The 20,358-nt window shown below is 34.1% G+C and overlaps 2 protein-coding genes across 3 annotated transcripts; one reads left to right on the forward strand and one right to left on the reverse strand.

The window, feature by feature from the left end:
• Positions 1 to 2,401: 2,401 nt before the first annotated feature.
• Positions 2,402 to 6,178, reverse strand: LOC122604080 (subtilisin-like protease SBT3.18). Its single transcript, XM_043776979.1, has 10 exons — positions 5,946 to 6,178; positions 5,754 to 5,842; positions 5,217 to 5,314; positions 4,971 to 5,132; positions 4,208 to 4,869; positions 4,041 to 4,108; positions 3,696 to 3,935; positions 3,496 to 3,616; positions 3,168 to 3,381; positions 2,402 to 3,061 (listed from the first exon to the last, which is right to left on the reverse strand). The coding sequence occupies exons 1-10, from the start codon at positions 6,024 to 6,026 to the stop codon at positions 2,469 to 2,471; spliced, it is 2,328 nt and encodes a 775-aa protein (XP_043632914.1). The 5' UTR covers positions 6,027 to 6,178; the 3' UTR covers positions 2,402 to 2,468.
• A 954-nt stretch (positions 6,179 to 7,132) lies between these two features.
• LOC122604082 (probable serine/threonine-protein kinase PBL16) lies at positions 7,133 to 13,807 on the forward strand. 2 transcript variants are annotated; one of them, XM_043776982.1, is made up of 6 exons: positions 7,133 to 7,152; positions 11,055 to 11,365; positions 11,453 to 11,588; positions 12,410 to 12,546; positions 12,750 to 12,873; positions 13,239 to 13,807. In XM_043776982.1, the coding sequence occupies exons 2-6, from the start codon at positions 11,078 to 11,080 to the stop codon at positions 13,592 to 13,594; spliced, it is 1,041 nt and encodes a 346-aa protein (XP_043632917.1). In that variant the 5' UTR covers positions 7,133 to 7,152; positions 11,055 to 11,077; the 3' UTR covers positions 13,595 to 13,807. The 2 variants fall into 2 exon arrangements, with proteins under 2 accessions (XP_043632917.1, XP_043632916.1); XM_043776981.1 differs by lacking the exon at positions 7,133 to 7,152 and adding an exon at positions 9,900 to 10,234.
• Positions 13,808 to 20,358: the final 6,551 nt, after the last annotated feature.

Raw genomic sequence — 20,358 nt, forward strand, 5'->3', positions numbered from 1 at the left:
TAAGAAACTTAAACTTGAAAACAAAGCTTGTCTGACGAAAGTTTGAAAAACAAAAGTTATGTGGTAAAAGAAGGGGAATGTAAAAAAATGTTTCCATGGCGAAAGTTTAATAATTAAAAGTTATGTGGTAAACATTATAAGTTGCTCATTGGTTTGGCAATGGGGTTGATGACCCATTGGTAAGTTCTTTAACCTTAGGGGAAACCACCTGGGTTCGAGTCTCACTTCCCACATATAGGGTTTTTCGAGAGTCCTGGGTTTCATACCAGACATGCGTGTTATTTAGGAGTAGGAGTAGGAGTAGGAGTAGATTAAAATGTCGTTCTAAAAAAAAATTTATGAGGTAAAAATAAGAAAAAAAAATACGGTTTTGTTGAGAAAAGCTTAAAAACCAAAAGTTATATGGCAAAAAGTAAATAAAGCAAAACAATGATGGCAAAAGTTAATAAACTTAAACTTGAAAACAAACTTCGTTAAATACCCTTTTATAACTACCGTTAGTTAGCTAAGGAACACCTAACGACCGTTAAGACCATTAATTATTTTAGTTGTGCGACAACAAGTTATACCTTATGCATTGAGGGAAGTACTTTTAGTTACAGTACTCTCCCTCACACACATCGACATTATAATTTAGAATATATATATATATATATAGGGGATGGGAATATAAGGCTGTCGGGTATCTAAGCTTAGGTGTGGAACATTCACATATTTTTTTTTAATCCATAAAAATCATAGGGGCCCATGCATTTATTCATTAAACAAGATATAATAAAATATAAGTATGTGAGGGGTTCCACACCTAAGCTTAGGTGCCGGACAACCTTATATTCCCTTTTCCATATATATATATATATATATAGGGTAGAGATCCTGGAAGAAGGTGTCTTAAGGAAAGAAGGGAGAAAATGTCATATAGGCCAATCAGAACGAGACATGTGTCAAAATGAAAAAAAAATGTGCGGTGGCACTTTGGTAAATAAATCAAACTTTTCTGAAGCTTGGTCAGCCTGGGTTCTGATCAGCTTGGGTCTGGGTCAACTTGGGTTCTGATCAGCTTGGTAGGTCAGCATGGTCAGGTTGGTTGGATCAGCTTGGGTTCTGGGTTAGCTTGGTTGGTCAATGTGATCAGTTTGGTCAGCTTAGGGTCTGGGTCAGATTGGGGTTAGGTTGGGTCAGGTTGGGTTAGCTTGGGGTTGGGTCAGCTTGACACAATCTACACAAATGTAGATTATGGGTTTTAGGTCAGCTTGGGGTTGGGTTGGGTCAGGTTGGGGTTGGGTCAGCTTGACCCAATTGACACATAATCTACACAAATGTAGATTATGGGTTTTGGGTCAGCTTGGGGACAGGTTGGGTTAGGTTGGGGTTGGGTTGGGTCAACTTGGGGTTTGGGTCAGGTTGGGTCAGCTTGACACAATCTGCTGCACAAATGTAGATTAATCCACACAAATGTAGATTATGGGTTTTGGGTCAACTTGGGGTTGCGTTGGGTCAGTTTGGGGTTGGGTTGGGTCAGTTTGGGGTCTGGGTCAGCTTGGTTAGCTTGGGTTTGGTCAGGTTGACACAATCTACATATAATCTACACAAATGTAGATCCCAAGTTGACTCGGAACCCAGGCTGACCAACCAAGCTGACCCAGAACTCAGGTTGACCAACCCAACCAACTGACCAAGCTGACCAACCAAGTTGATCAGAACCCAAGCTGACCTAGAACCCAGGCTGACCAAGCTAACCCAACCAAGCTGACGAACCAACCTAATCAGACCCCAAGTTGACCCAGACCCAAGCTAATCAGAACCCAGGCTTACCAAGCTTGACAAAAGTTTGATTTATTTACAAAAATGCCACCGTGTTTTTTTTTTAAAAAAGCCACATGTCACGTTCTGATTGGTTCATCGGACATTCTCTCCCTTCTCTCCTTAAGACACCTTCTCATTTGATCTCTTTCCTTCCTATATATATATATATATATATATAATACCTTTGTTTATATAGCCTAAACCTTCTATCATAACCATTAGTCTTTATAATTTAGTCAAGATTAGATTAGATAGTTTCAACTTAAGGTTATTATGTCTCAATTTAAGGGTCTTAATTTGAAAATTTGGGTCTTTTTTGTTAAACTTTAACCGTCAATATTTTTTTTTGTGTTATATAATACTTTTATGTAAAATATATGAATGGATTGAGTTTTAAATCTATTTTACATTGATATAACGTTTATCAAGTATTATATAACACAATAAAAAATATTTACAGGTAAAATTATAAAAAAAAAATTAGAAAAGTCAAAAACATATAAATTGGGACGGATGGACTATCTGTGTACAAATTCACCAAAGGTTAAACTTGCCTCAAGCATTTCTTCAAACACTTTGTCTTGCAAGAATAAAATTCAAAAGATAACAATAATTCACATGAAACATGTTAATACATTACAATTACAATGGAAAAAACAAATTCAAATTGCTTGAAAAGATTCATGAATGTTGGTTGTAGTATTAACACACACAACTAATGGGCTTCTAACTGTATGAAAACCATCAGACCAAACAATCTCACCATAATCATATCTTCCTTGTGACACCTTTTGCGGTGTTAAAGTCACGTAATACGATATTTCATCGTTATAATATGTGAAAAACAAGATTCTAGGCCAAACTGTAATGACCACGCCATGAGGACTAACAATACTAGCAATGTATATGGCAGTTTTCTTGCCACTCACGTTTTTAACAGTTCGTTTGATAGTAACGGTGGACTGGAGACTCGAGACTGTGATGGATGGGTAGTTTAGGTTTGTATTGGTGGTTGGTTGTTTTGGGCAGGTTATGGTAGTTCCCGGTGTGAGGGTTATTATTCTTTTGATTTGATCTATGGTGTAGCCGTTGTTGCATAGGAAGAGAATGTAGTCGTCGGGTTTCATGTCATAGACTAGACCGGGATCCATAGCTTTTAATGGGTTTATATGGCCGGCTCCTATGTCAAATGCAGTAGATTCTTCGTTTGTGCCAGAGGATATTATGGTATCGTGATTCATGTCCCTGTTGTGTGCTGTTGAAATACATTTATCGCAGTTTATAAAATGCTAGTTTGAGTTAGTTATAGTATTCGTAATTATAAGAAAAACTTTTTTTGTGTATACAATGTTGTTAACTACCTGTTGTCATTAGAGCAGATTTAATGGCTGCTGGAGACCAATCAGGATGAACAGATTTTATAAGAGCAACTACACCGGATACATGAGGGCATGACATTGATGTTCCTGACAGAAAATTCCATTCCACGGATCTTTGATCAATTGAAGTTGAAGTTGGAGATATTGCGGGAGGCCACGCTGCTAAGATGCCGATTCCTGGAGCAGTTATATCCGGCTACAGAGGTATGCAGTTTCTTGTTAAGCCTCTTTACTTCAAGTTAATTAATTTTTGTGTTTTTTAATTTATTTTTCATGTTTTTTTCTATTAGTAATATCAACTTTTGAGTACCTTGAGTATATCAGGTGATAATGAGTTTGGGCCTCTTGATGAGAACTCCGCAACAACAGGTGCGGGTGATTGTTTGATTACCGTCTTACTAGGAAATATATGAACCTTAGTGACGTTTATCCTTCATTTCAAGAAATAAACTCTATTAGTAATATGTTTAAATGAAGTACATATAGCCATCGTTTATGAATTCTTCTTACAAGCTTTGAGAAAGATATATGTTCATTTTAGTCCCTTGAATCATGTCAACCCGAATGGTAGGAATTATATCCACATCGACATACTGACGAGTAGGTGAGTCTACAAAGATCAAACCTGTGGCATTTGCTATATAAGCTGCTACCTCTGCTTCTTCAATCTGTACACCTCCTTGGGTTGAGAAGCACAGGATCACTCTCCCTGTCGCTCTATTGTTTCTCCACCTATCGACTCTGCATATCCTGTAAGTTCATTCACTTCTGTTTTAAAATAACCAGAAACAACATGATATGTATATATACAAGTGTGTGTATGCATAGAGATAGAGAGAGAGAGAGAGCGGGCACCCTCCACGGAAATGAGATCGAGCTGCAACCAGGTTTGCTTCTATATGTTTAGTATTGAAGCTTTCCCCCTGCATGTTTATAAATAGAATACAACTATCTTCGGTAAAAAGGTTACCAGCTTGATTCTATAGATATTAAGTATAAAATAAAGCAAACAAGTTGGTTACTGTGAAAGAAAGACTATTATCAAGTAACATCTGTGTTGGGAAATTTCGATCAATAGATGAAGCACCGACACATGTAGCCCAAGGTGCAACATTTAGGACAAGAGACGGGTCTGGTCCATTATTTCCTGCTGAGAAAATGACGCTAATACCCTTCTGCATAGCATGGAAAGCCCCGATATCAGAACTCCTGTCGTAGAAAGGAAGTAGTGGTGGTGGAGAACCGAAAGAGGCCGATATCACATTCACTCCATCATGAATTGCATCATCAAATGCTGCTAAAGTATCAGCTTCACTACACTTCCCTTCCTCCCAACATACTTTATACACTGCTAATCTTGCTCTAGGTGCACCTCCTCTTGCAGTCCCCTGTGCAAATCCAAAAAAGCTCGCTGCTTTCACTGTGGACCCCACTGCTGTGGATGCCGTGTGGGTCCCATGGCCATTGGCGTCACGTGGCGATCGATATTCTGAGGTTACATTTGTATTTAGTGGGCCATATTCTTGTTCGTATCCTTTAAGGTAATAACGAGCCCCTATAAGCTTTAGGTTACAAGCTGTCCTAGGATCAAAATCTTGTCCTTGGACACATTCTCCCCTCCAAGTGCTTGGAATTGGATGCATGTTAGGTTCTTCATGGAAACTCTTTGATTCTGGCCAGACGCCTGGTTCATTAACAATAATAGTTAATAATCTACATAAATTCGGTTAAGGCAACAACTGTGCTCTATAGTTTTAATAGTGTAGAAACATGCATTTGCGGTACCAGTATCAAATAAGCCAACAACTGTGTTGTCTCCGTAAGTCATTTGCAATGGATCTGCTTGATCGACAGTTGGGTCCAAGTTGAGACCCATGAAATCCCAGCTTCTAGTTGTGTGCAACATCAGTATCTGGCTTTTGAATACTGACATCACTCCTTTTATCCCTGAAATATCATCTCTTACATTCATTAGTCATTAAAAAACATGTTAAATCTGATAATATGAAATAAAAGTACTCTTTCACATACTGGTCAAGGTGGCTGCTTGTGTTGAGTTAATTTTTGCAGAAAAGCCTGAGAAACTATGTTTGTAGCTATAGATAATGGATCGCCTCGCATCTTCTTGACTATGAGGAAGATACAGTTATAATATTCCCAATGTCTTAGTTGCTTGTATACATAGGTGGAAGTGACTGGAGGTGGCAAAACAAGTGGGTTGGGTAACATGTTAAAAAGGAAATTTTGGTACGCGCTTGGTTGGTTGGGACGGCCTAAAGAATTTTTTTTTAGTCTGCATGTTAAAAGGAGTACAAAAGATATACTCGTATTACTTTTACAATATTCATTTTTGAAAAATTTGATTTAGGAGGTTTAATGTATTACAAATGCACCATGGAGTACATTTACTCGTTTACATCCGCTATACATATTTCTTTTTAGAAATATATTTTCTTTTTACCCTTTTGGCATGTTTAACGATAAAAATAACACGAATGGACTCATTCATAAGTTAATGGGTCGAAATTGCCACCTCTCATGGGAACTAGAAGGGTCTAGAAGATTCACCTTGAAAACACACTGGAAAGGAGATTAACATGGTAATTTGAAGTGAGAATATGATCTTGAACATTGTTGCCTAAATAGACAATGTAAACCTGTGTAAAATGTACAACAAATCAAGAGGACGGATATGAGAATCACATCAGAATGCGTCAAAAAACACAGAAATTTTTTTAGCATTTTTGGAGGTAAAGTTACATCTGAAGTGTATGCTGAGTGAATAAGATATAGAGAAATAAAGGCCATGCCCAAAAAGGAGTGGTAAGAACTGACCATCATTCCCGATATAGAAAAGCATACGATACGAGTCAGGCTTAAATACTGACGTGAAAGGATGAACTGTTACTTTCAAAAGAAGGCATGGCTACTAAGTGAGTCAATATAGCCTTAGTGTAGACCACATAATAACATAGCCAACATTATTCAAATACTATACTATAGTCTACTTGACTTAAATAACAGCAAGTTAAATTCCTTTCCAAGCTTTATAGAGAGCTAGTGCTGAATGGTTATGTAGATTTTCGTAGATATGACTTTTCCGTGTTACAAAGATACTTAACTCAAAAATGATTTTGTTGTCAACAGAATTATTGCTGATCAACAAAAGTTGCGTAACATACGATCAAGTGTTTTGCGTAGAATTGCAGGATTATAAACATGGGCTTGCAGCTTGTAAAACACACAAATTTGGTAAAACAGTAAAGATTGAATGATGAAGCACTGAAAACATGCTTGGTTAGTATGGTAGTTGTCAGATATGTGTCATAGCGAGTATAATTGCGCCTCCATGCATCATAATTTTGATTCAAGTAAAGCATCTTGATTGCTTATGTAAGCAGAAACTTTATGTAGTATAACTTTATCTATGTGTTTTCTACATCAAGAATGAGTAGACACAGCATACAATGGTTAATTATTATAGATAGAAAGAGCTTGTATATTTGCAGAAGAAATTTCCTTGTATGATATATTGATAGTCTAAATATATATATTGGGACGATTCAAGATGATAATCTTCAGATGAATAAATACTTACACATAATAGTATAATAGAAGAATATAATGTGTAATTATGTATTTTATATATCTTCTTGTAATCAATCATTATTGACATAATACAATTCACAAGTTTAACTGTAATACTCTTTAATTATCAATAGGATTATTTTAAGTAATCACATAGAAGAAAAATCTGTTGCTAAAAGTTGTTATCAAGTATTGGTTATGTATATTTTCCTATTACTTCATACTATAACTTGCATAATCATGTTATACTTCATGCAATCTTTTGGTTGAGTTCTTGGTGCAGGACTGGTATACCAGAGGTTGCACGGGTCATTGGGGTACTATAAAAGAAAATTTTTTAAGAGACAGAGTTGGCATATGAAAGTTATATGCGAAAAAGGTACTTCCTTTTATGATTAGCATGACAAATTTCAGGAAACTCATACTAGACAAAATGATTTCCAATGAAAGTTTTATAAAAAATTTCAGATTGTTTGCATGCAGTTGATCGGTTATTCAGTGATTAGTCCAACAAATCTAAGTTATCTAACCTTATTTGAAGGGCATTAAGTATCATGATCATTCTTAAACCTTTCAGTTATTATGATTAGTTGATCTAATTATGATTACTAATTCTTTTGATATTCTCTATGGATATATATGCCACTGCCATTCACTAGGCATTATAATATAGATATATTGACCCGAATAGGCAGGATCTCAGGTGCATACATATTGGTTTTCTGTATGTGGTCCAGAAATGATTATATGATAACCAAGTTTGAGCCCATGACCCATTGGGGAGATAAACTAGTTGTAAGATACTTTAAGTTCAATCAGAAACTCTGTTCTCACGGCCCGTTAAAGAATTGATCAGAAAACATAAGAACCATTAATAAACAAATGTATCATTGATGTTATTATTAGGGTAACCCACTAGTAGAACTTGTAAATCCTTGTATTTTAAGCTCTAAGAGAGACAAAATCATTATTACCACTGTTTAAATTTAAAAAAACAGCATACAGTTTGAAGATCTTATATATGCATTTCTTCATTAATAGCCACAAAAAAGGTCACTAATTTTTGTCTGCTACTTTAATTTTCAACAAAAACCACTTACGAGTAGATTATATTGTCATATTGTCCACGGTAATGATACCTATATGTATGGTATAATTGATTTGTTGAATACGTTTTCCGTGGAAACGTGTCACAACAAACTTTCGTCTAATCAAGCTTGAAAGTGATCATCACCATTAACAAATCATCGTCATGGTAACACACTAGATAACCTTGTACTAATGTGCATTATTCAGATATTTCATAATTTTTATGGTGGTCAATTATGTTGTCTCTGTTAACATAAGATTCGAGATTGGTGCAAGAAGATAAGAGAGTGATTGAAGCACTTTCATCATGTTCACATTGTATTCCATCTATTCTAGTTCTATAAAGTTGCAGATGCCTTAAAGTACACTTCATTTTGACCAAATTTGATGATAGCATGTGGCCTTTCCATGTAGATTATCATTGTTATTTTGGTAATGCTGCTACTTTTTTTTCATAAATATGATGACTTTGAAGAGCAAATGATTTTCTTTTTCCTTTCATTAAATGACCTAATTCATGACACGCTTGTAAAATATAATACTAATTTAAGGTACTAAATAACCTGGTAGGACATTTCGTATTCATTACAGAAAAGAACATCTAATTAACAGTAAGAGGGTGAACTAAAACCAACTTGAACATTGTTTTATCTTCTTAACCGCCCGTATGCACATTCTCTATTATATCAACTGTGACACTTCAACATATACTACTAAACTCAGTGACCGAAAAACTAAAGACTTTTGGAATAAGCTACAAGCAATCAAAAAATGCTTTGAGATGTACATTTTAACAATGCACTAGCACCTACTTGAATATTTACATTACTATGGCAGTATGATAGCTGATCTATTTATACCGATCCATGTATGAATACTGTAAATATAGTGGCCTGATCAAGTTTAATCTCATGCCCCTATTATTAGGAGTCCTAAGATTTAGGTTATTCCATCATAGAATTTATAGTCATATTAATCCTAGTTATGCTAGGCATACACTACTTTTGTGCTACATGTTTAGTTTGCTTCTGTTTCTGAGCATGTTGTATTCAATGAAGGTTACCCAAATTATGATGTTAGGAGATAATTCTTGTAGGCATTCTTATAGAGGTTTTTAAAGATGGGATGATTTGGGTAACGGATCATAACATGTACTGGTTAAAACAGGTCATTTTCTAATACAAGTCCAAATGGCCCGGGTCTGGTTCAGCTATCACTTTTTCCCTAGTTTTAATGCATTCATTCTTTAAATATAATTACAATAGTGATCCTAGTCTCTGAACAAAATATATAGGAGGTTGTAGGCACAACCAGAATCGACCTGTCCATGACTATGTGGATAAAAAATGACACCTCTAGTTTTAGTATTCGGGTTTCATTCTATTGACCCAGTATACTAGTAGATGCCACAAAAGAAATTGAACAAGTAATCACAAAAGTTGTTTTTTAAGGCAACTATAAACACACCATATATTATTTCACAAAAGTTGTTGTAAAGGTAATTTACGTTTCTTTAATGGAACTACAATTGTTAGGGCATTGACTAGAATCCTTCTAATCAATATAATGACATAATATTAGTTGCTTGTGACAAATAGAAGGTCTCATTCTTCATTTCCATTTATAGTGTGCAATAACCTATATGCTATAACCTCATTTTTATTGGTCATAAAAATTAATTGCACATGCCATTCACATGAGCAAATTAAGTTACTGGTAGGTAATATAGTTACAAAATTTTGGAAATATAGATGTATACTATATGAATATATAAAGGCCTATTGATGCACTATTAAAGGAATCTATGTGAATAGAATACAAAAAGAGTCATACTTAGGCTATAAAATTAAAGAGAATGTTATGAGAAGATAGACAAGGACTGATGGCTACTCAAATTCACCAAAGGGAGCACTAACATACAAGTCCAAACAATAAAAAGAAACAGCACACACAAGCACAACAAATATATATAGATATAGATATAGATACATATATAATATTAGCCATATAGGGGAGATATATATAGAAACATAGTTAAGCAACATGCCTATGGAAAACAGCCCCCACCACTTTGACACTCCACTTCATGATTACAATCAAGAAAGATGGTTGGTTGACACAAGCTAGAAATCTCCCCACAAAAAATAGTCTTGAATATTTTTAAATTAAAAATCTTACTTTTTGGGTTTTCTTAAAGATTCAAACTTTCAGAAGTGGCTTAAATCCTTTTATCTTTTCTTATAATGGGCTGTTTTTCTTGTTTATGTCATTAGTAATCTTGTTTTTTAGTTTTTATTTTAAGTGTATTATGGGTAGCTGCTGGTGTAAGTGGAAACCATCCATATACAGAGTTTCATCTAACACAAAATCAGGTCGGTTTTTTTTTGTTAAATTTCTCTGTTTAAAAAATTTGCCTTTTGTATTAGGTTCATATTTTACAACTTGTTTCTTAAACATGAAGTTTGACACAAACTTTAGGTTATAGATCGATCTTTGTTATTTTGTAAGTGTATTTATCATAATTAGAACTACATATGTAGGCTAAATAAATTATAACCTAGATAAGGATCATCATATTCTGTTATAAGTTCATTTTTTTTGACTTTGTTGCTTTAAGATGAATCTTTGTAGGTATGTTCCTGAATCCTGATTTGGCTTATTTTATTATGATGTTAAGAAAGAGAAAAGGTGGTGTTCCTGCTTTCATATTAAAAAATATATAAAGAAAAGAAGCAAAACTAATTCTTTTTGTTTGGTTAACTTATTACCCTCCTATGCTTGAGTCTTTGCATGTATATTCCTGTATTTCATGCTTGTTTTGATTCTTCTGGTTTGGGCCATTAGAGTTTTTCAACTTTACCAATGTCTTGGCCCAACGGTTTTCATAGTTGCCCACAGTGGTGTAGCGAGGAATTGAGGTCTAGCAGGGCGAAATGGAATTTTTGTTTTGTATTTGGGCCCATTAACCTTGGACTAAACTAATTCATAAAAATAGTATGGAGTAATACTTTATAGACATTGTGGGTGGACTGTAATCACCCTTCGCCTCCATCAACCAAGTTGTGGGTTTGAGTCCCATGGTGGACAAATATGTGAATAGCTGTGTGGTGTGTAATTAATTTCCAAAAAAAATAGCATTGTTCCATATATGCATTCAAGTTTAGTGAAAAGTCAAATGAATTTGTATTTTAGAGTTGACCAAGGATGAAACTTCAATGGCTAGAAGAAAGGAAGAAGAAAATAAGCTGCCATCAAATCCTGAAGAAGTAGAAGACTTTCGTCGTAGTTCTGCTATTAATCCATTAATTGTGTTTACATTTGATGAACTAAGAAAAATCACTGGAAATTTTAGACAAGATCACATGCTAGGTGGAGGTGGATTTGGTAGTGTTTACAAAGGGTTCCTTTATGATGATGATATGAAAGAGAGGGTTCCGCCTGTTCCAGTAGCCGTTAAAGTTCACGATGGGGATAATAGTTATCAAGGCCATAGAGAATGGCTGGTATGTATTAACATACATGTGTATATGCTTCGGGTATATAATATTTGGTTATTTTCTAGGTATGGCATAACGCTTGTGGTTTTGTAGGCCGAGGTCATATTTTTGGGGCAGCTTTCGCATCCAAACTTAGTGAAACTGATTGGCTACTGCTGTGAAAATGAACACAGAGTTCTCATATACGAGTACATGGCACGTGGAAGTGTCGAGAACAATCTGTTTTCAAGTAAGTCTTCGCTTGCATAGTGTTGTATTTTATCATTCTTTCATGAAACACCCCCTGCTTTCAAGAAGTTGCAGACAAAAATAGGATCAATATAAGAATTTTCCAACTATTTAAGAGAAAATCTATGCCTGATTCAACTCCAAAACATATACTTTAGACGGAGAATGTAATTTCACAAGGTTGATTATACATAAAAGTGGCTATTCCGTGCCACCTTTCGGTTTTAGTTAAATCTTAACTACAAACTTTGCTAATTTTGATTTTCTCTTTGCATATTTTGTAGTGTTGGACTGTAGGTACATTTGACTTAGTCAATAGTCATGGTTAGACTCTTTAACACTTGGTTTCCATAGAATAGGTTGGCTCTTCAGTTATCTGTTTTCTAATGAACGGCAAAGATGATACCCTAACGGCCTACTATATAACATATTTTTGTGTCTAGTGAGACTTGAAACCACAATCTCTTGGTTATTGGGTCACTCCAATACAGCTAGGCCAAATGCACTTTGGTTTAATATAGATTGATTTTACTTTCTTTGTTTAATAATCCAAATCTATATCCGAATTTTACTATAAACTTTTGAACTAGCAATTATAGCATACTAGAAAGCAAAGTTTCTCTCTTAATGACTCATTAGAAAGAATGATCTAGCGGGAAGAGAAGATTATTGATTTCTTTGGCGTAACTATTGAACTTAATGAATGTGTAATTTATAGATTTTGTGTGGTGATGATATTTAGATTATGCATCGACAAGTTTCTTTTCTACAGTGTGATGTTTTGCATACGGTTTAGCATCTTCAAAGGTTATATTATTGCAGGGGTGTTACTTCCTCTTCCATGGTCAATTAGAATGAAGATTGCTTTTGGTGCAGCAAAAGGACTTGCCTTCCTCCATGATGCAGAAAAGCCTGTCATATATCGTGATTTCAAAACTTCAAATATATTACTAGACCCGGTTAGTCCACAAAACCCAAAAACATATCTGATATTATGTCGTGTTACTCCATTCTGTTGATATCTAAGATATGAAGTCTATCAGTGGAAGTTTTTCCTTAAGGCCATATAACATTTTGGGTTCTATATCTATATGCTGTAACAAGATCAAGTGAATATTGGTCAACTAGAACGTAAATGACTGACTTACCATTTCATGGACAGGACTATAATGCAAAACTTTCTGACTTTGGTTTGGCTAAAGACGGTCCTGTTGGTGATAAATCTCATGTTTCTACTCGCATAATGGGAACATATGGGTATGCAGCACCCGAGTATATTATGACAGGTTTGTTAACATTTCCTGCTTCATTTTATTTTCGTATCACTACAACATAATACTAGAGGTGGCAAAATAGGCGTCGTGGTTAGATAATGGTTCAAATGGGCCCTTTTCAGTAAGATGCAAGGAGTGATGGGTTGACATGAAATTCTTTTAGTCCAAATCTTTCCATTATATCTTATTTTTAAACAATTTACTAATAGATATGATTTATAGATTACATTTTTTTATATAATACTAATTTAATTGTTGGATAAAAGAATTTAGGAGGTCTTGTGCATCATATTGGAAAATAGGCTCGTCTGACCCACTATAACTATTCTCTTTGAGTCGGTTCTATATCTTGCTAATGAAAATTGCTATCATTTTAGGCCATCTAACTCCAAGAAGTGATGTTTATAGCTACGGTATTGTTCTTCTTGAACTTCTAACCGGAAGAAAATCATTGGACAAATCAAGACCACCCCGAGAACAGAATCTTGCAGATTGGGCTCTCCCTTTGCTAAAAGAAAAGAAGAAATTGCTAGACATTGCAGATCCTCGACTAGGAGATTATCCGGTTAAGGGGTTCCACAAGGCGGCTATGTTAGCTTACCATTGCTTAAATCGTAACCCCAAAGCCAGACCACTTATGCGTGATATTGTAGATACTTTGGAGCCACTGCAGGTTGAACCCGGGGTTTTGACAGAGAGAACCACAACTTTAACTCTGATTTCGGATAAGTAAACACTTAGAGTTTCAAGTGAAGGCGCACACTTTTTTTCAAACTAGTTTTATTTTCCCTTCAATATCAAGCTTACTGTCCATCCTTTATGTTAAGTTTTAGCACCATATGTTTTGGTGTATTATGGTATTTCAAATGGGCATTGGCATGTTCTTGTGTAATGTTTATTAATCATGAAGTAATTCAATATATAATGCTTCTTTTTTTTTTCTGTATATATTCAAGGCCTTATGCGAGTAAATATAAGCTGATGGAATTAAAAGATTAGTCTAATAGGAATCTGACTATTGTTTCATTTGTAAATTTAGGTGCAACTTGTGGGTTGCAAAGACTTGCAAAGAAAACATAATCTAAATCAAAATAATGATTTTCGTGGTGAAGTAGAATAGATGATCTATATGCGAGTACAGTAAGAGATTTTCTATCTCTCTGGAGAGAGAACTCTAGATCGAGATGGAATTTTTTTTTGCTTGATTTCATTTTACAGTCGCCGAGTCGTGAAATATTTATTATTCATTTTGCAGTCGGGAAATATATTTGTCAAAAGTTATAATAAAATTTTTGATTATGAAGAGGATAAAATGTCATTCTTTAGAACATCCGGTATGGTATACATAACCATCAAGAACGTCAACTCAACGCCCCATCAATTTCATCATCTCATCCGTTTTAGGCAGTTGTGAACGCAGAACTACTCAGGACGCAGAACACCACCTTTTTCATTTTCTTATTAAATATATATATATCATATATATTATTTTTTAACAACTTTTATTTAATGATATATTAATACAAATAATAAAACATTAATATAAAAAATTTGATACACTAATAATAAACTAAATATACATATACATATAACTCAGTGTATATATTGATAAAATTACTATTTTTAAGAAATGTTAATAATAGAATATCAACAATTAAACCAAATATTTGTATAGATAACTTTCTCAAATATCCTTTATAAAAAACAAAGAAATTTAAACACTTTAATACATTAATAATAAATTAAATATACATATACATATAACTCAGTGTATATATTGATAAAATTACTATTTTTATGAAATGTTAATAATAAAATATCAACAAATCAACCAAATATTTGTATAGATAACTTTCTCAAATATCCTTTATAAAAAACAAAGAAATTTAAACACTTTAAAATTACTTCATGAAGTGTGTTAATATCAACGACACAAAGTACCATTGCGTTGCGGCGGTGAGATGGTGGGGGTGATAGGTCATAGAGTGTGATAGCCAAATGTTTTAGCCGTCCGGGTTCCGCTATCGGATTTAAAAACTCGTCAAAAGTATATCGAATGACATTTTTAATGAAAGAACATGAAATTTTAAGAACACCTATATAATTTTTATAATTTATTGATGTACGGTTTTTGAAATAAAAGATTTTGAATGAATTAGAGGAATAAAATGATTTATGGAGTAGGGAAAAAAAATAAGTGGTTGAGATTTGAAGAGAAAGAAAAAAATGAGTGTTAAGATTTCTTTTAAGGGTATTATATGAATGTTGAAATGTTGAAATTATCTATGTATGGTTTTTGAAATAAAAGATTTTGAATGAATTAGAGTGATAAAATGATTTATGGAGGAAAGAGAAAAATAAGTGCCTGAGATTTGAGAAGAGAGAAAAAATGAGTGGTTGAGATTGATTTTAAGGGTATTATATGGATGTTGAATGTTGAAAAGTTAAAAGTTGAAAAGTGAATTTGCTTTATAATATACGAGCAATAGTACCGCGCAATGCGGCGGTGAGATGGTGGGGGGAGATAGGTTATAGAAGGTGATAAGTGATAGCCAAATGCCTTAGCCGTATGGGATTCGTACTCGGATTTAAAAATTCATCGAAAGTATATCGAATGACATCTCTAACGAAATAGCATTAAATTTTAAGAACATCCATACAACTTTTATAATTTATAGATATACGGTTTTTGAAATAAAACTTTTTGAATAAATTAGGAAAATAAAATGATTTATGGAGGAAAGAAAAAAAAAATGAGTGGTTGAAATTTAAGGAGAAAGAAAAAAAAGAGTGGTTGGAATTTAAGGGTATTATATGTATATTAGGTAGAGATGTTTAAATTAGTGAATAAAGAAGGAGAGTAATTTAGATAGTTCAAATCATCTTTTGAGAATTTAAAAAAGGACAAAATGCTTTATAAGATAGTATAGATATATATAATCAATAAACCAACGAAATATTTGTATAGCTAACTTTCTCAAATATCCTTTCTATAGTAAATAGATAAATAAATGAATAACCATCTTATCTGTATCTATATTTATAAACTTCTATAAAGCATATTAACTTTTTATTTTTTAAAAATTAAGCACTCTTTCCAGTATTCCCATAATACTCCTTAAACATATTTTTTTCTTCTAAAATACCCCTATTTAAACATAAAACCCTTATATACTCTCCTTTCCCCCATTCTCTCTAATCATAACACACTTTCATCAACCTTTTATCACCCTCCTTCTCCACCAGCTCCCTCGATCTCCACTACCGCCCTTCATCTCCACCCTCGCCGCAACGCGCGGGCATCATACTCGTCCTTTATAAAGCAAATTAGCTTTTCTATTTTAGGAAATTCAACACTTTCTTGATACCCAAAATACCCTTATACTTAAACAACCCTAATATTGTTGGAATGAACATGATTCGATTCGAGTGATAAAACATCCCCAATCGTCCCGTTGAACCTGTAAGAACATTAAAGCATAATTGCTATTGATTTTGGGTTCCCATAACAAGGTGATTGAGTAATAATGGGATGAGTAATTCGGCTGGAACATGATGCACGAATTTGAGAGGAATACCACACGAATTTTAGGGTTTATTATGTGTTGGGATTAACCTTAACTTAGGGTTAATTACCCTCTATTTATAATGAGAGTAATTACACATTCAACTCTTTAGTATTTACACATTCAAACCTTCTAATGTTTAATGTGTGTATCATTAGTCCTCTTAGTTACAATCACCTAATGGAAAACCTTATACTACGTCTCTAAGAGTAAATACACCCATCATATATTTACCTAGACATAGGGACTTCAGTTATTGTCAATTATCATATCAGGAATGATACATGATCAGAGACGGTCACACTAACGTGGTTCCAACATTCTCCCACTTGACCGAGCGATCATTTATCTATGAGTATTTAAATAAGTTCTGGAATAATACTCATTTTGTTTTAAACCGAAATCATAGCCAATAAGTACAGTCGTGGAGAAGAACATCAACTCAGGACCCCCACTAGTCAAACTATGACTCAAATTTAAAACTAATAAGCAATGATCAATTGGCTAAGACAAATTTTGTTATATAATGTCTTTACACTGTTATGAACTCGAAGTGTAACTAATAGACAAACAAAATCTGAATAAGGGGGAAAATTTTAATTAACATAATAATAATGACCAATAAGTACAACATGCTATCATAATATGTCTTCAAGTAAGCCTCATCTTCGATATGTATCCTACGAAGATTTTAGGAGGAAGACCTTCGGTCATTGGATCCATTAGCATATTTATGTGTACTTATGTACTCAATACAAAGAACATTTTCCTCAATCCATTCACATAAAACAGATACTTTGTATCGAGATACATCTCAGCGCCAGTTGAACTTTTACTGTTCAAAATTACGGTAGCTGAGTTATCACAGTAAAACTTCAACGGTCTAATAATAAAGTTGACGGCTTTCGAGTCCACTGACCAGGTTCTTTAATAACATCTCATGACATGAAATTATGAACATTCAGACATCATGGTAGACATTGCAGTCAGTTTCTACTTATGACTCCGTCAAAAGATAGGTTTGCCAGCTAATCATAAATATACATCCAGAAGTAGATTTCTTATTGGAATTAAAACATCCCACTACTTCTAAGTTGTCCACCTCTTCTATAAGTTAATATGTAGTCTTTGGTCCTTTGCACATATCGTAGAACCTTTTTTAGCCATTTTCCAATATGCTAATCCGGGATTATATACTTAACTCCTAAGCGTGCTCAATATAAGTCTTTTGAGAAAAACTAGAACATCATTACGCCTATCCCGATGTATTTCGATACCAATGACATTAAAGGCATCACCGAGATCTTTTATGTCGACATTCTGCGAAAAGTAAATGCTTCGACTCATGCAACATATCCAAGTAGTTACTCGCAAGTATAACATTCACATGCAAAACAAGGATTGTAAATTTACTCCCACTGATCTTGAGATAGGTGCATTAATCCACTTGATTTTCTTAGGAAGTCGTGTCCTCTTATGACTTCATTAAACTTAACGTACAATTTTAGTGATGCTTGCTTCGACCTGTATATGGACTTATTCAACTTGCAGATCATGTGCTATTTACTTTATGGAACTTCAGGTTCACATGTATCCTTCTTAATGCAAGTTTGCATTTAGGAAAGTGGTCTTGACATCCATCTAATGTAACTCTAAATCATAATGAGATACGAATGCCATGATGATCCTTAAGGAATCTTTATGAGACAGGAGATAAGGTCTCTTGATAATCGATTCCTTCCTTTTGAGTAAAGCCCTTCGCAAATGGTTATGGCCTTATTGAGTGTGATATTTCCATTCGGGTCTAATTTGGTTATGAAGATCCATTTACAACCTACAGGTTTGGATTCTTCAGGAAATTCAACCAAGTCCCAAACGTCATTATGCTATATGGTATTAAGCTCTCGAATTATGGCTTCATTCCACTAAGCGACATGATCGCTATTAATGGCTTCTTAATAAGAGGTAGGATCAGTAAGCTTTCCAATGTCCTCAACTTCAGTTAAATAATGAAATCATCAAAGTTATGGTCATGAGTGACCGAGATGATCTCCTGAGTTGATTTTCAGGTTCAATAAGGAAGATGCTTTAGCATTAGTAGTTAGATGCTTTGATTTAGCTTTATTAATAAGATGCTTTATCATTAGTAGTACTCTAATTAGGAGGTTTAGAATTCTGATAAAGAAGGTGGATCAGTGATATTAGGAGCAGCGTTGGGTACAAGAGGAGTTATCGGAGGAGTAATAATAACCGACGAGTGGTTCCCCTCGCTTCTTGTACTTCCTGCAAATCTTAAGTTATGATTTGTCGTGCTCCCATTGATCTCTTAGTTCTCAAGAAATGTGACATGCTACGTGTCAATAATGCTAGTAGTGTAGGAAAGACAGTAAGATTAATAACCGATAAAGAAACAAGTAAGTGATTTAGGATTCAGTTTCTTTAAGTTAGGGTTATAGAGTTATGCTTTGGCAGAACAACCTCATACGTTCATATATTTTAGACTCAGTTTCTTTTCTGTTCAGGAGTCTTAAGGACAGATTTTAATGGAACTCTTATTGAGTATATGAACAGCTGTGCGTAAGACCTCAGTTCAAAGGAAAGTAGGTAAGTTAGTGCTGACAAACATACTTTTCACCATGTCCATTAAGGTTCTATTTCTCCTTTTAGCAACATAAAATTTTGTTGAGGAGAACCAAACATAGTATATTGGTTACTTATGTCTTGTTCCTTTCAAAAGTTATGGAAAGGATTAAGAGCTTAATCAATATCAATATGTCAACCATAATACTCACCTCCTCTATCTGATCTCACAACTTTTATTTTATGATCAAGCTGGTATAAAACCAAAGTTATAAGATCAATAAAAGTTTCTAAGGGTTCAGATCAAATATAGGTGCATATAATGTGAATAATCGTTAATGATTCTAATAAATGATGCATGGATGCGGGATAGGGGCCACTAACATCAGAGTGAATTATTTCCAACAAGTTGGAACTTCTAGTGGCTCCTTTCTTAATCCCTTAAGCCATTGAATACATGTTTCAAAATCACAAAGGTCAAGAGAATGTAATATTCCATCCTTTATGAGTCGTATCATGCAAACTCGTAAGATGTGGCTAAGGTATTTATGCCACTATATGGAGTAATTCTCTTAATTAGTTAGGTGATTTTGTCTTTGTTTTAGTTATGTCATCAATATTATGAGACAACAAAGACTGTGAGAAAAATATGATCTAGTTCTAACTTTTACAAAATCCACCCAAGAAACTAGGACCAAGGAATTCATTATTATGAGTAATGGCAATCTCGTCGTAACCATGAATAATTACATAACTTTCAAGGTCTTAAACTAGAGAAATAGATACAAGGTTCCGAGAAATTCTCGGTACACATAAGGTATCCACTAGTCTAATACACTTTCAAGTGTTTATATTTAAATCATAAGTTTTCATGGTTTCGACATATAAGAGATCAACTCTTCCAACTCTAAGCTTTCTTTGCTCATTAATAGATACATCATAAAAAGAATCAAATATGAATTGTTTGGAATCCTTATGTTGAGTTAATCACATGAACCATATAATTAGAATCACTCACACATGTATTAATAGATACATCATAAAAAGAATCAAATATTACATGAAATAAGTTACCTTTCTTAGCTAGCTACTCCTTGATTTTAGGGCAATCTGGGCACAATCAGAATTTGTAGTTAGGATTTCTCGTCAAGGACTCAAAACTAGAGGTATAAGCACCATGATTAGCCTTTTGAACTTTAATTTGCAGTTTTATTACTGTTATATCTTTCCTCTTAATGTAATTAGTAGTGGTAGTAAGGTGAACAAATATAGGTTGGCCCAACTAAAGGCGACCATTTTTTTGCACACACATTGCTACTCGTTCACTCATCAACCATTTATCCTTCATAGC

This window comes from Erigeron canadensis, chromosome 6 (assembly GCF_010389155.1).
Source record: "Erigeron canadensis isolate Cc75 chromosome 6, C_canadensis_v1, whole genome shotgun sequence".
NCBI lineage: Eukaryota > Viridiplantae > Streptophyta > Magnoliopsida > Asterales > Asteraceae > Erigeron > Erigeron canadensis.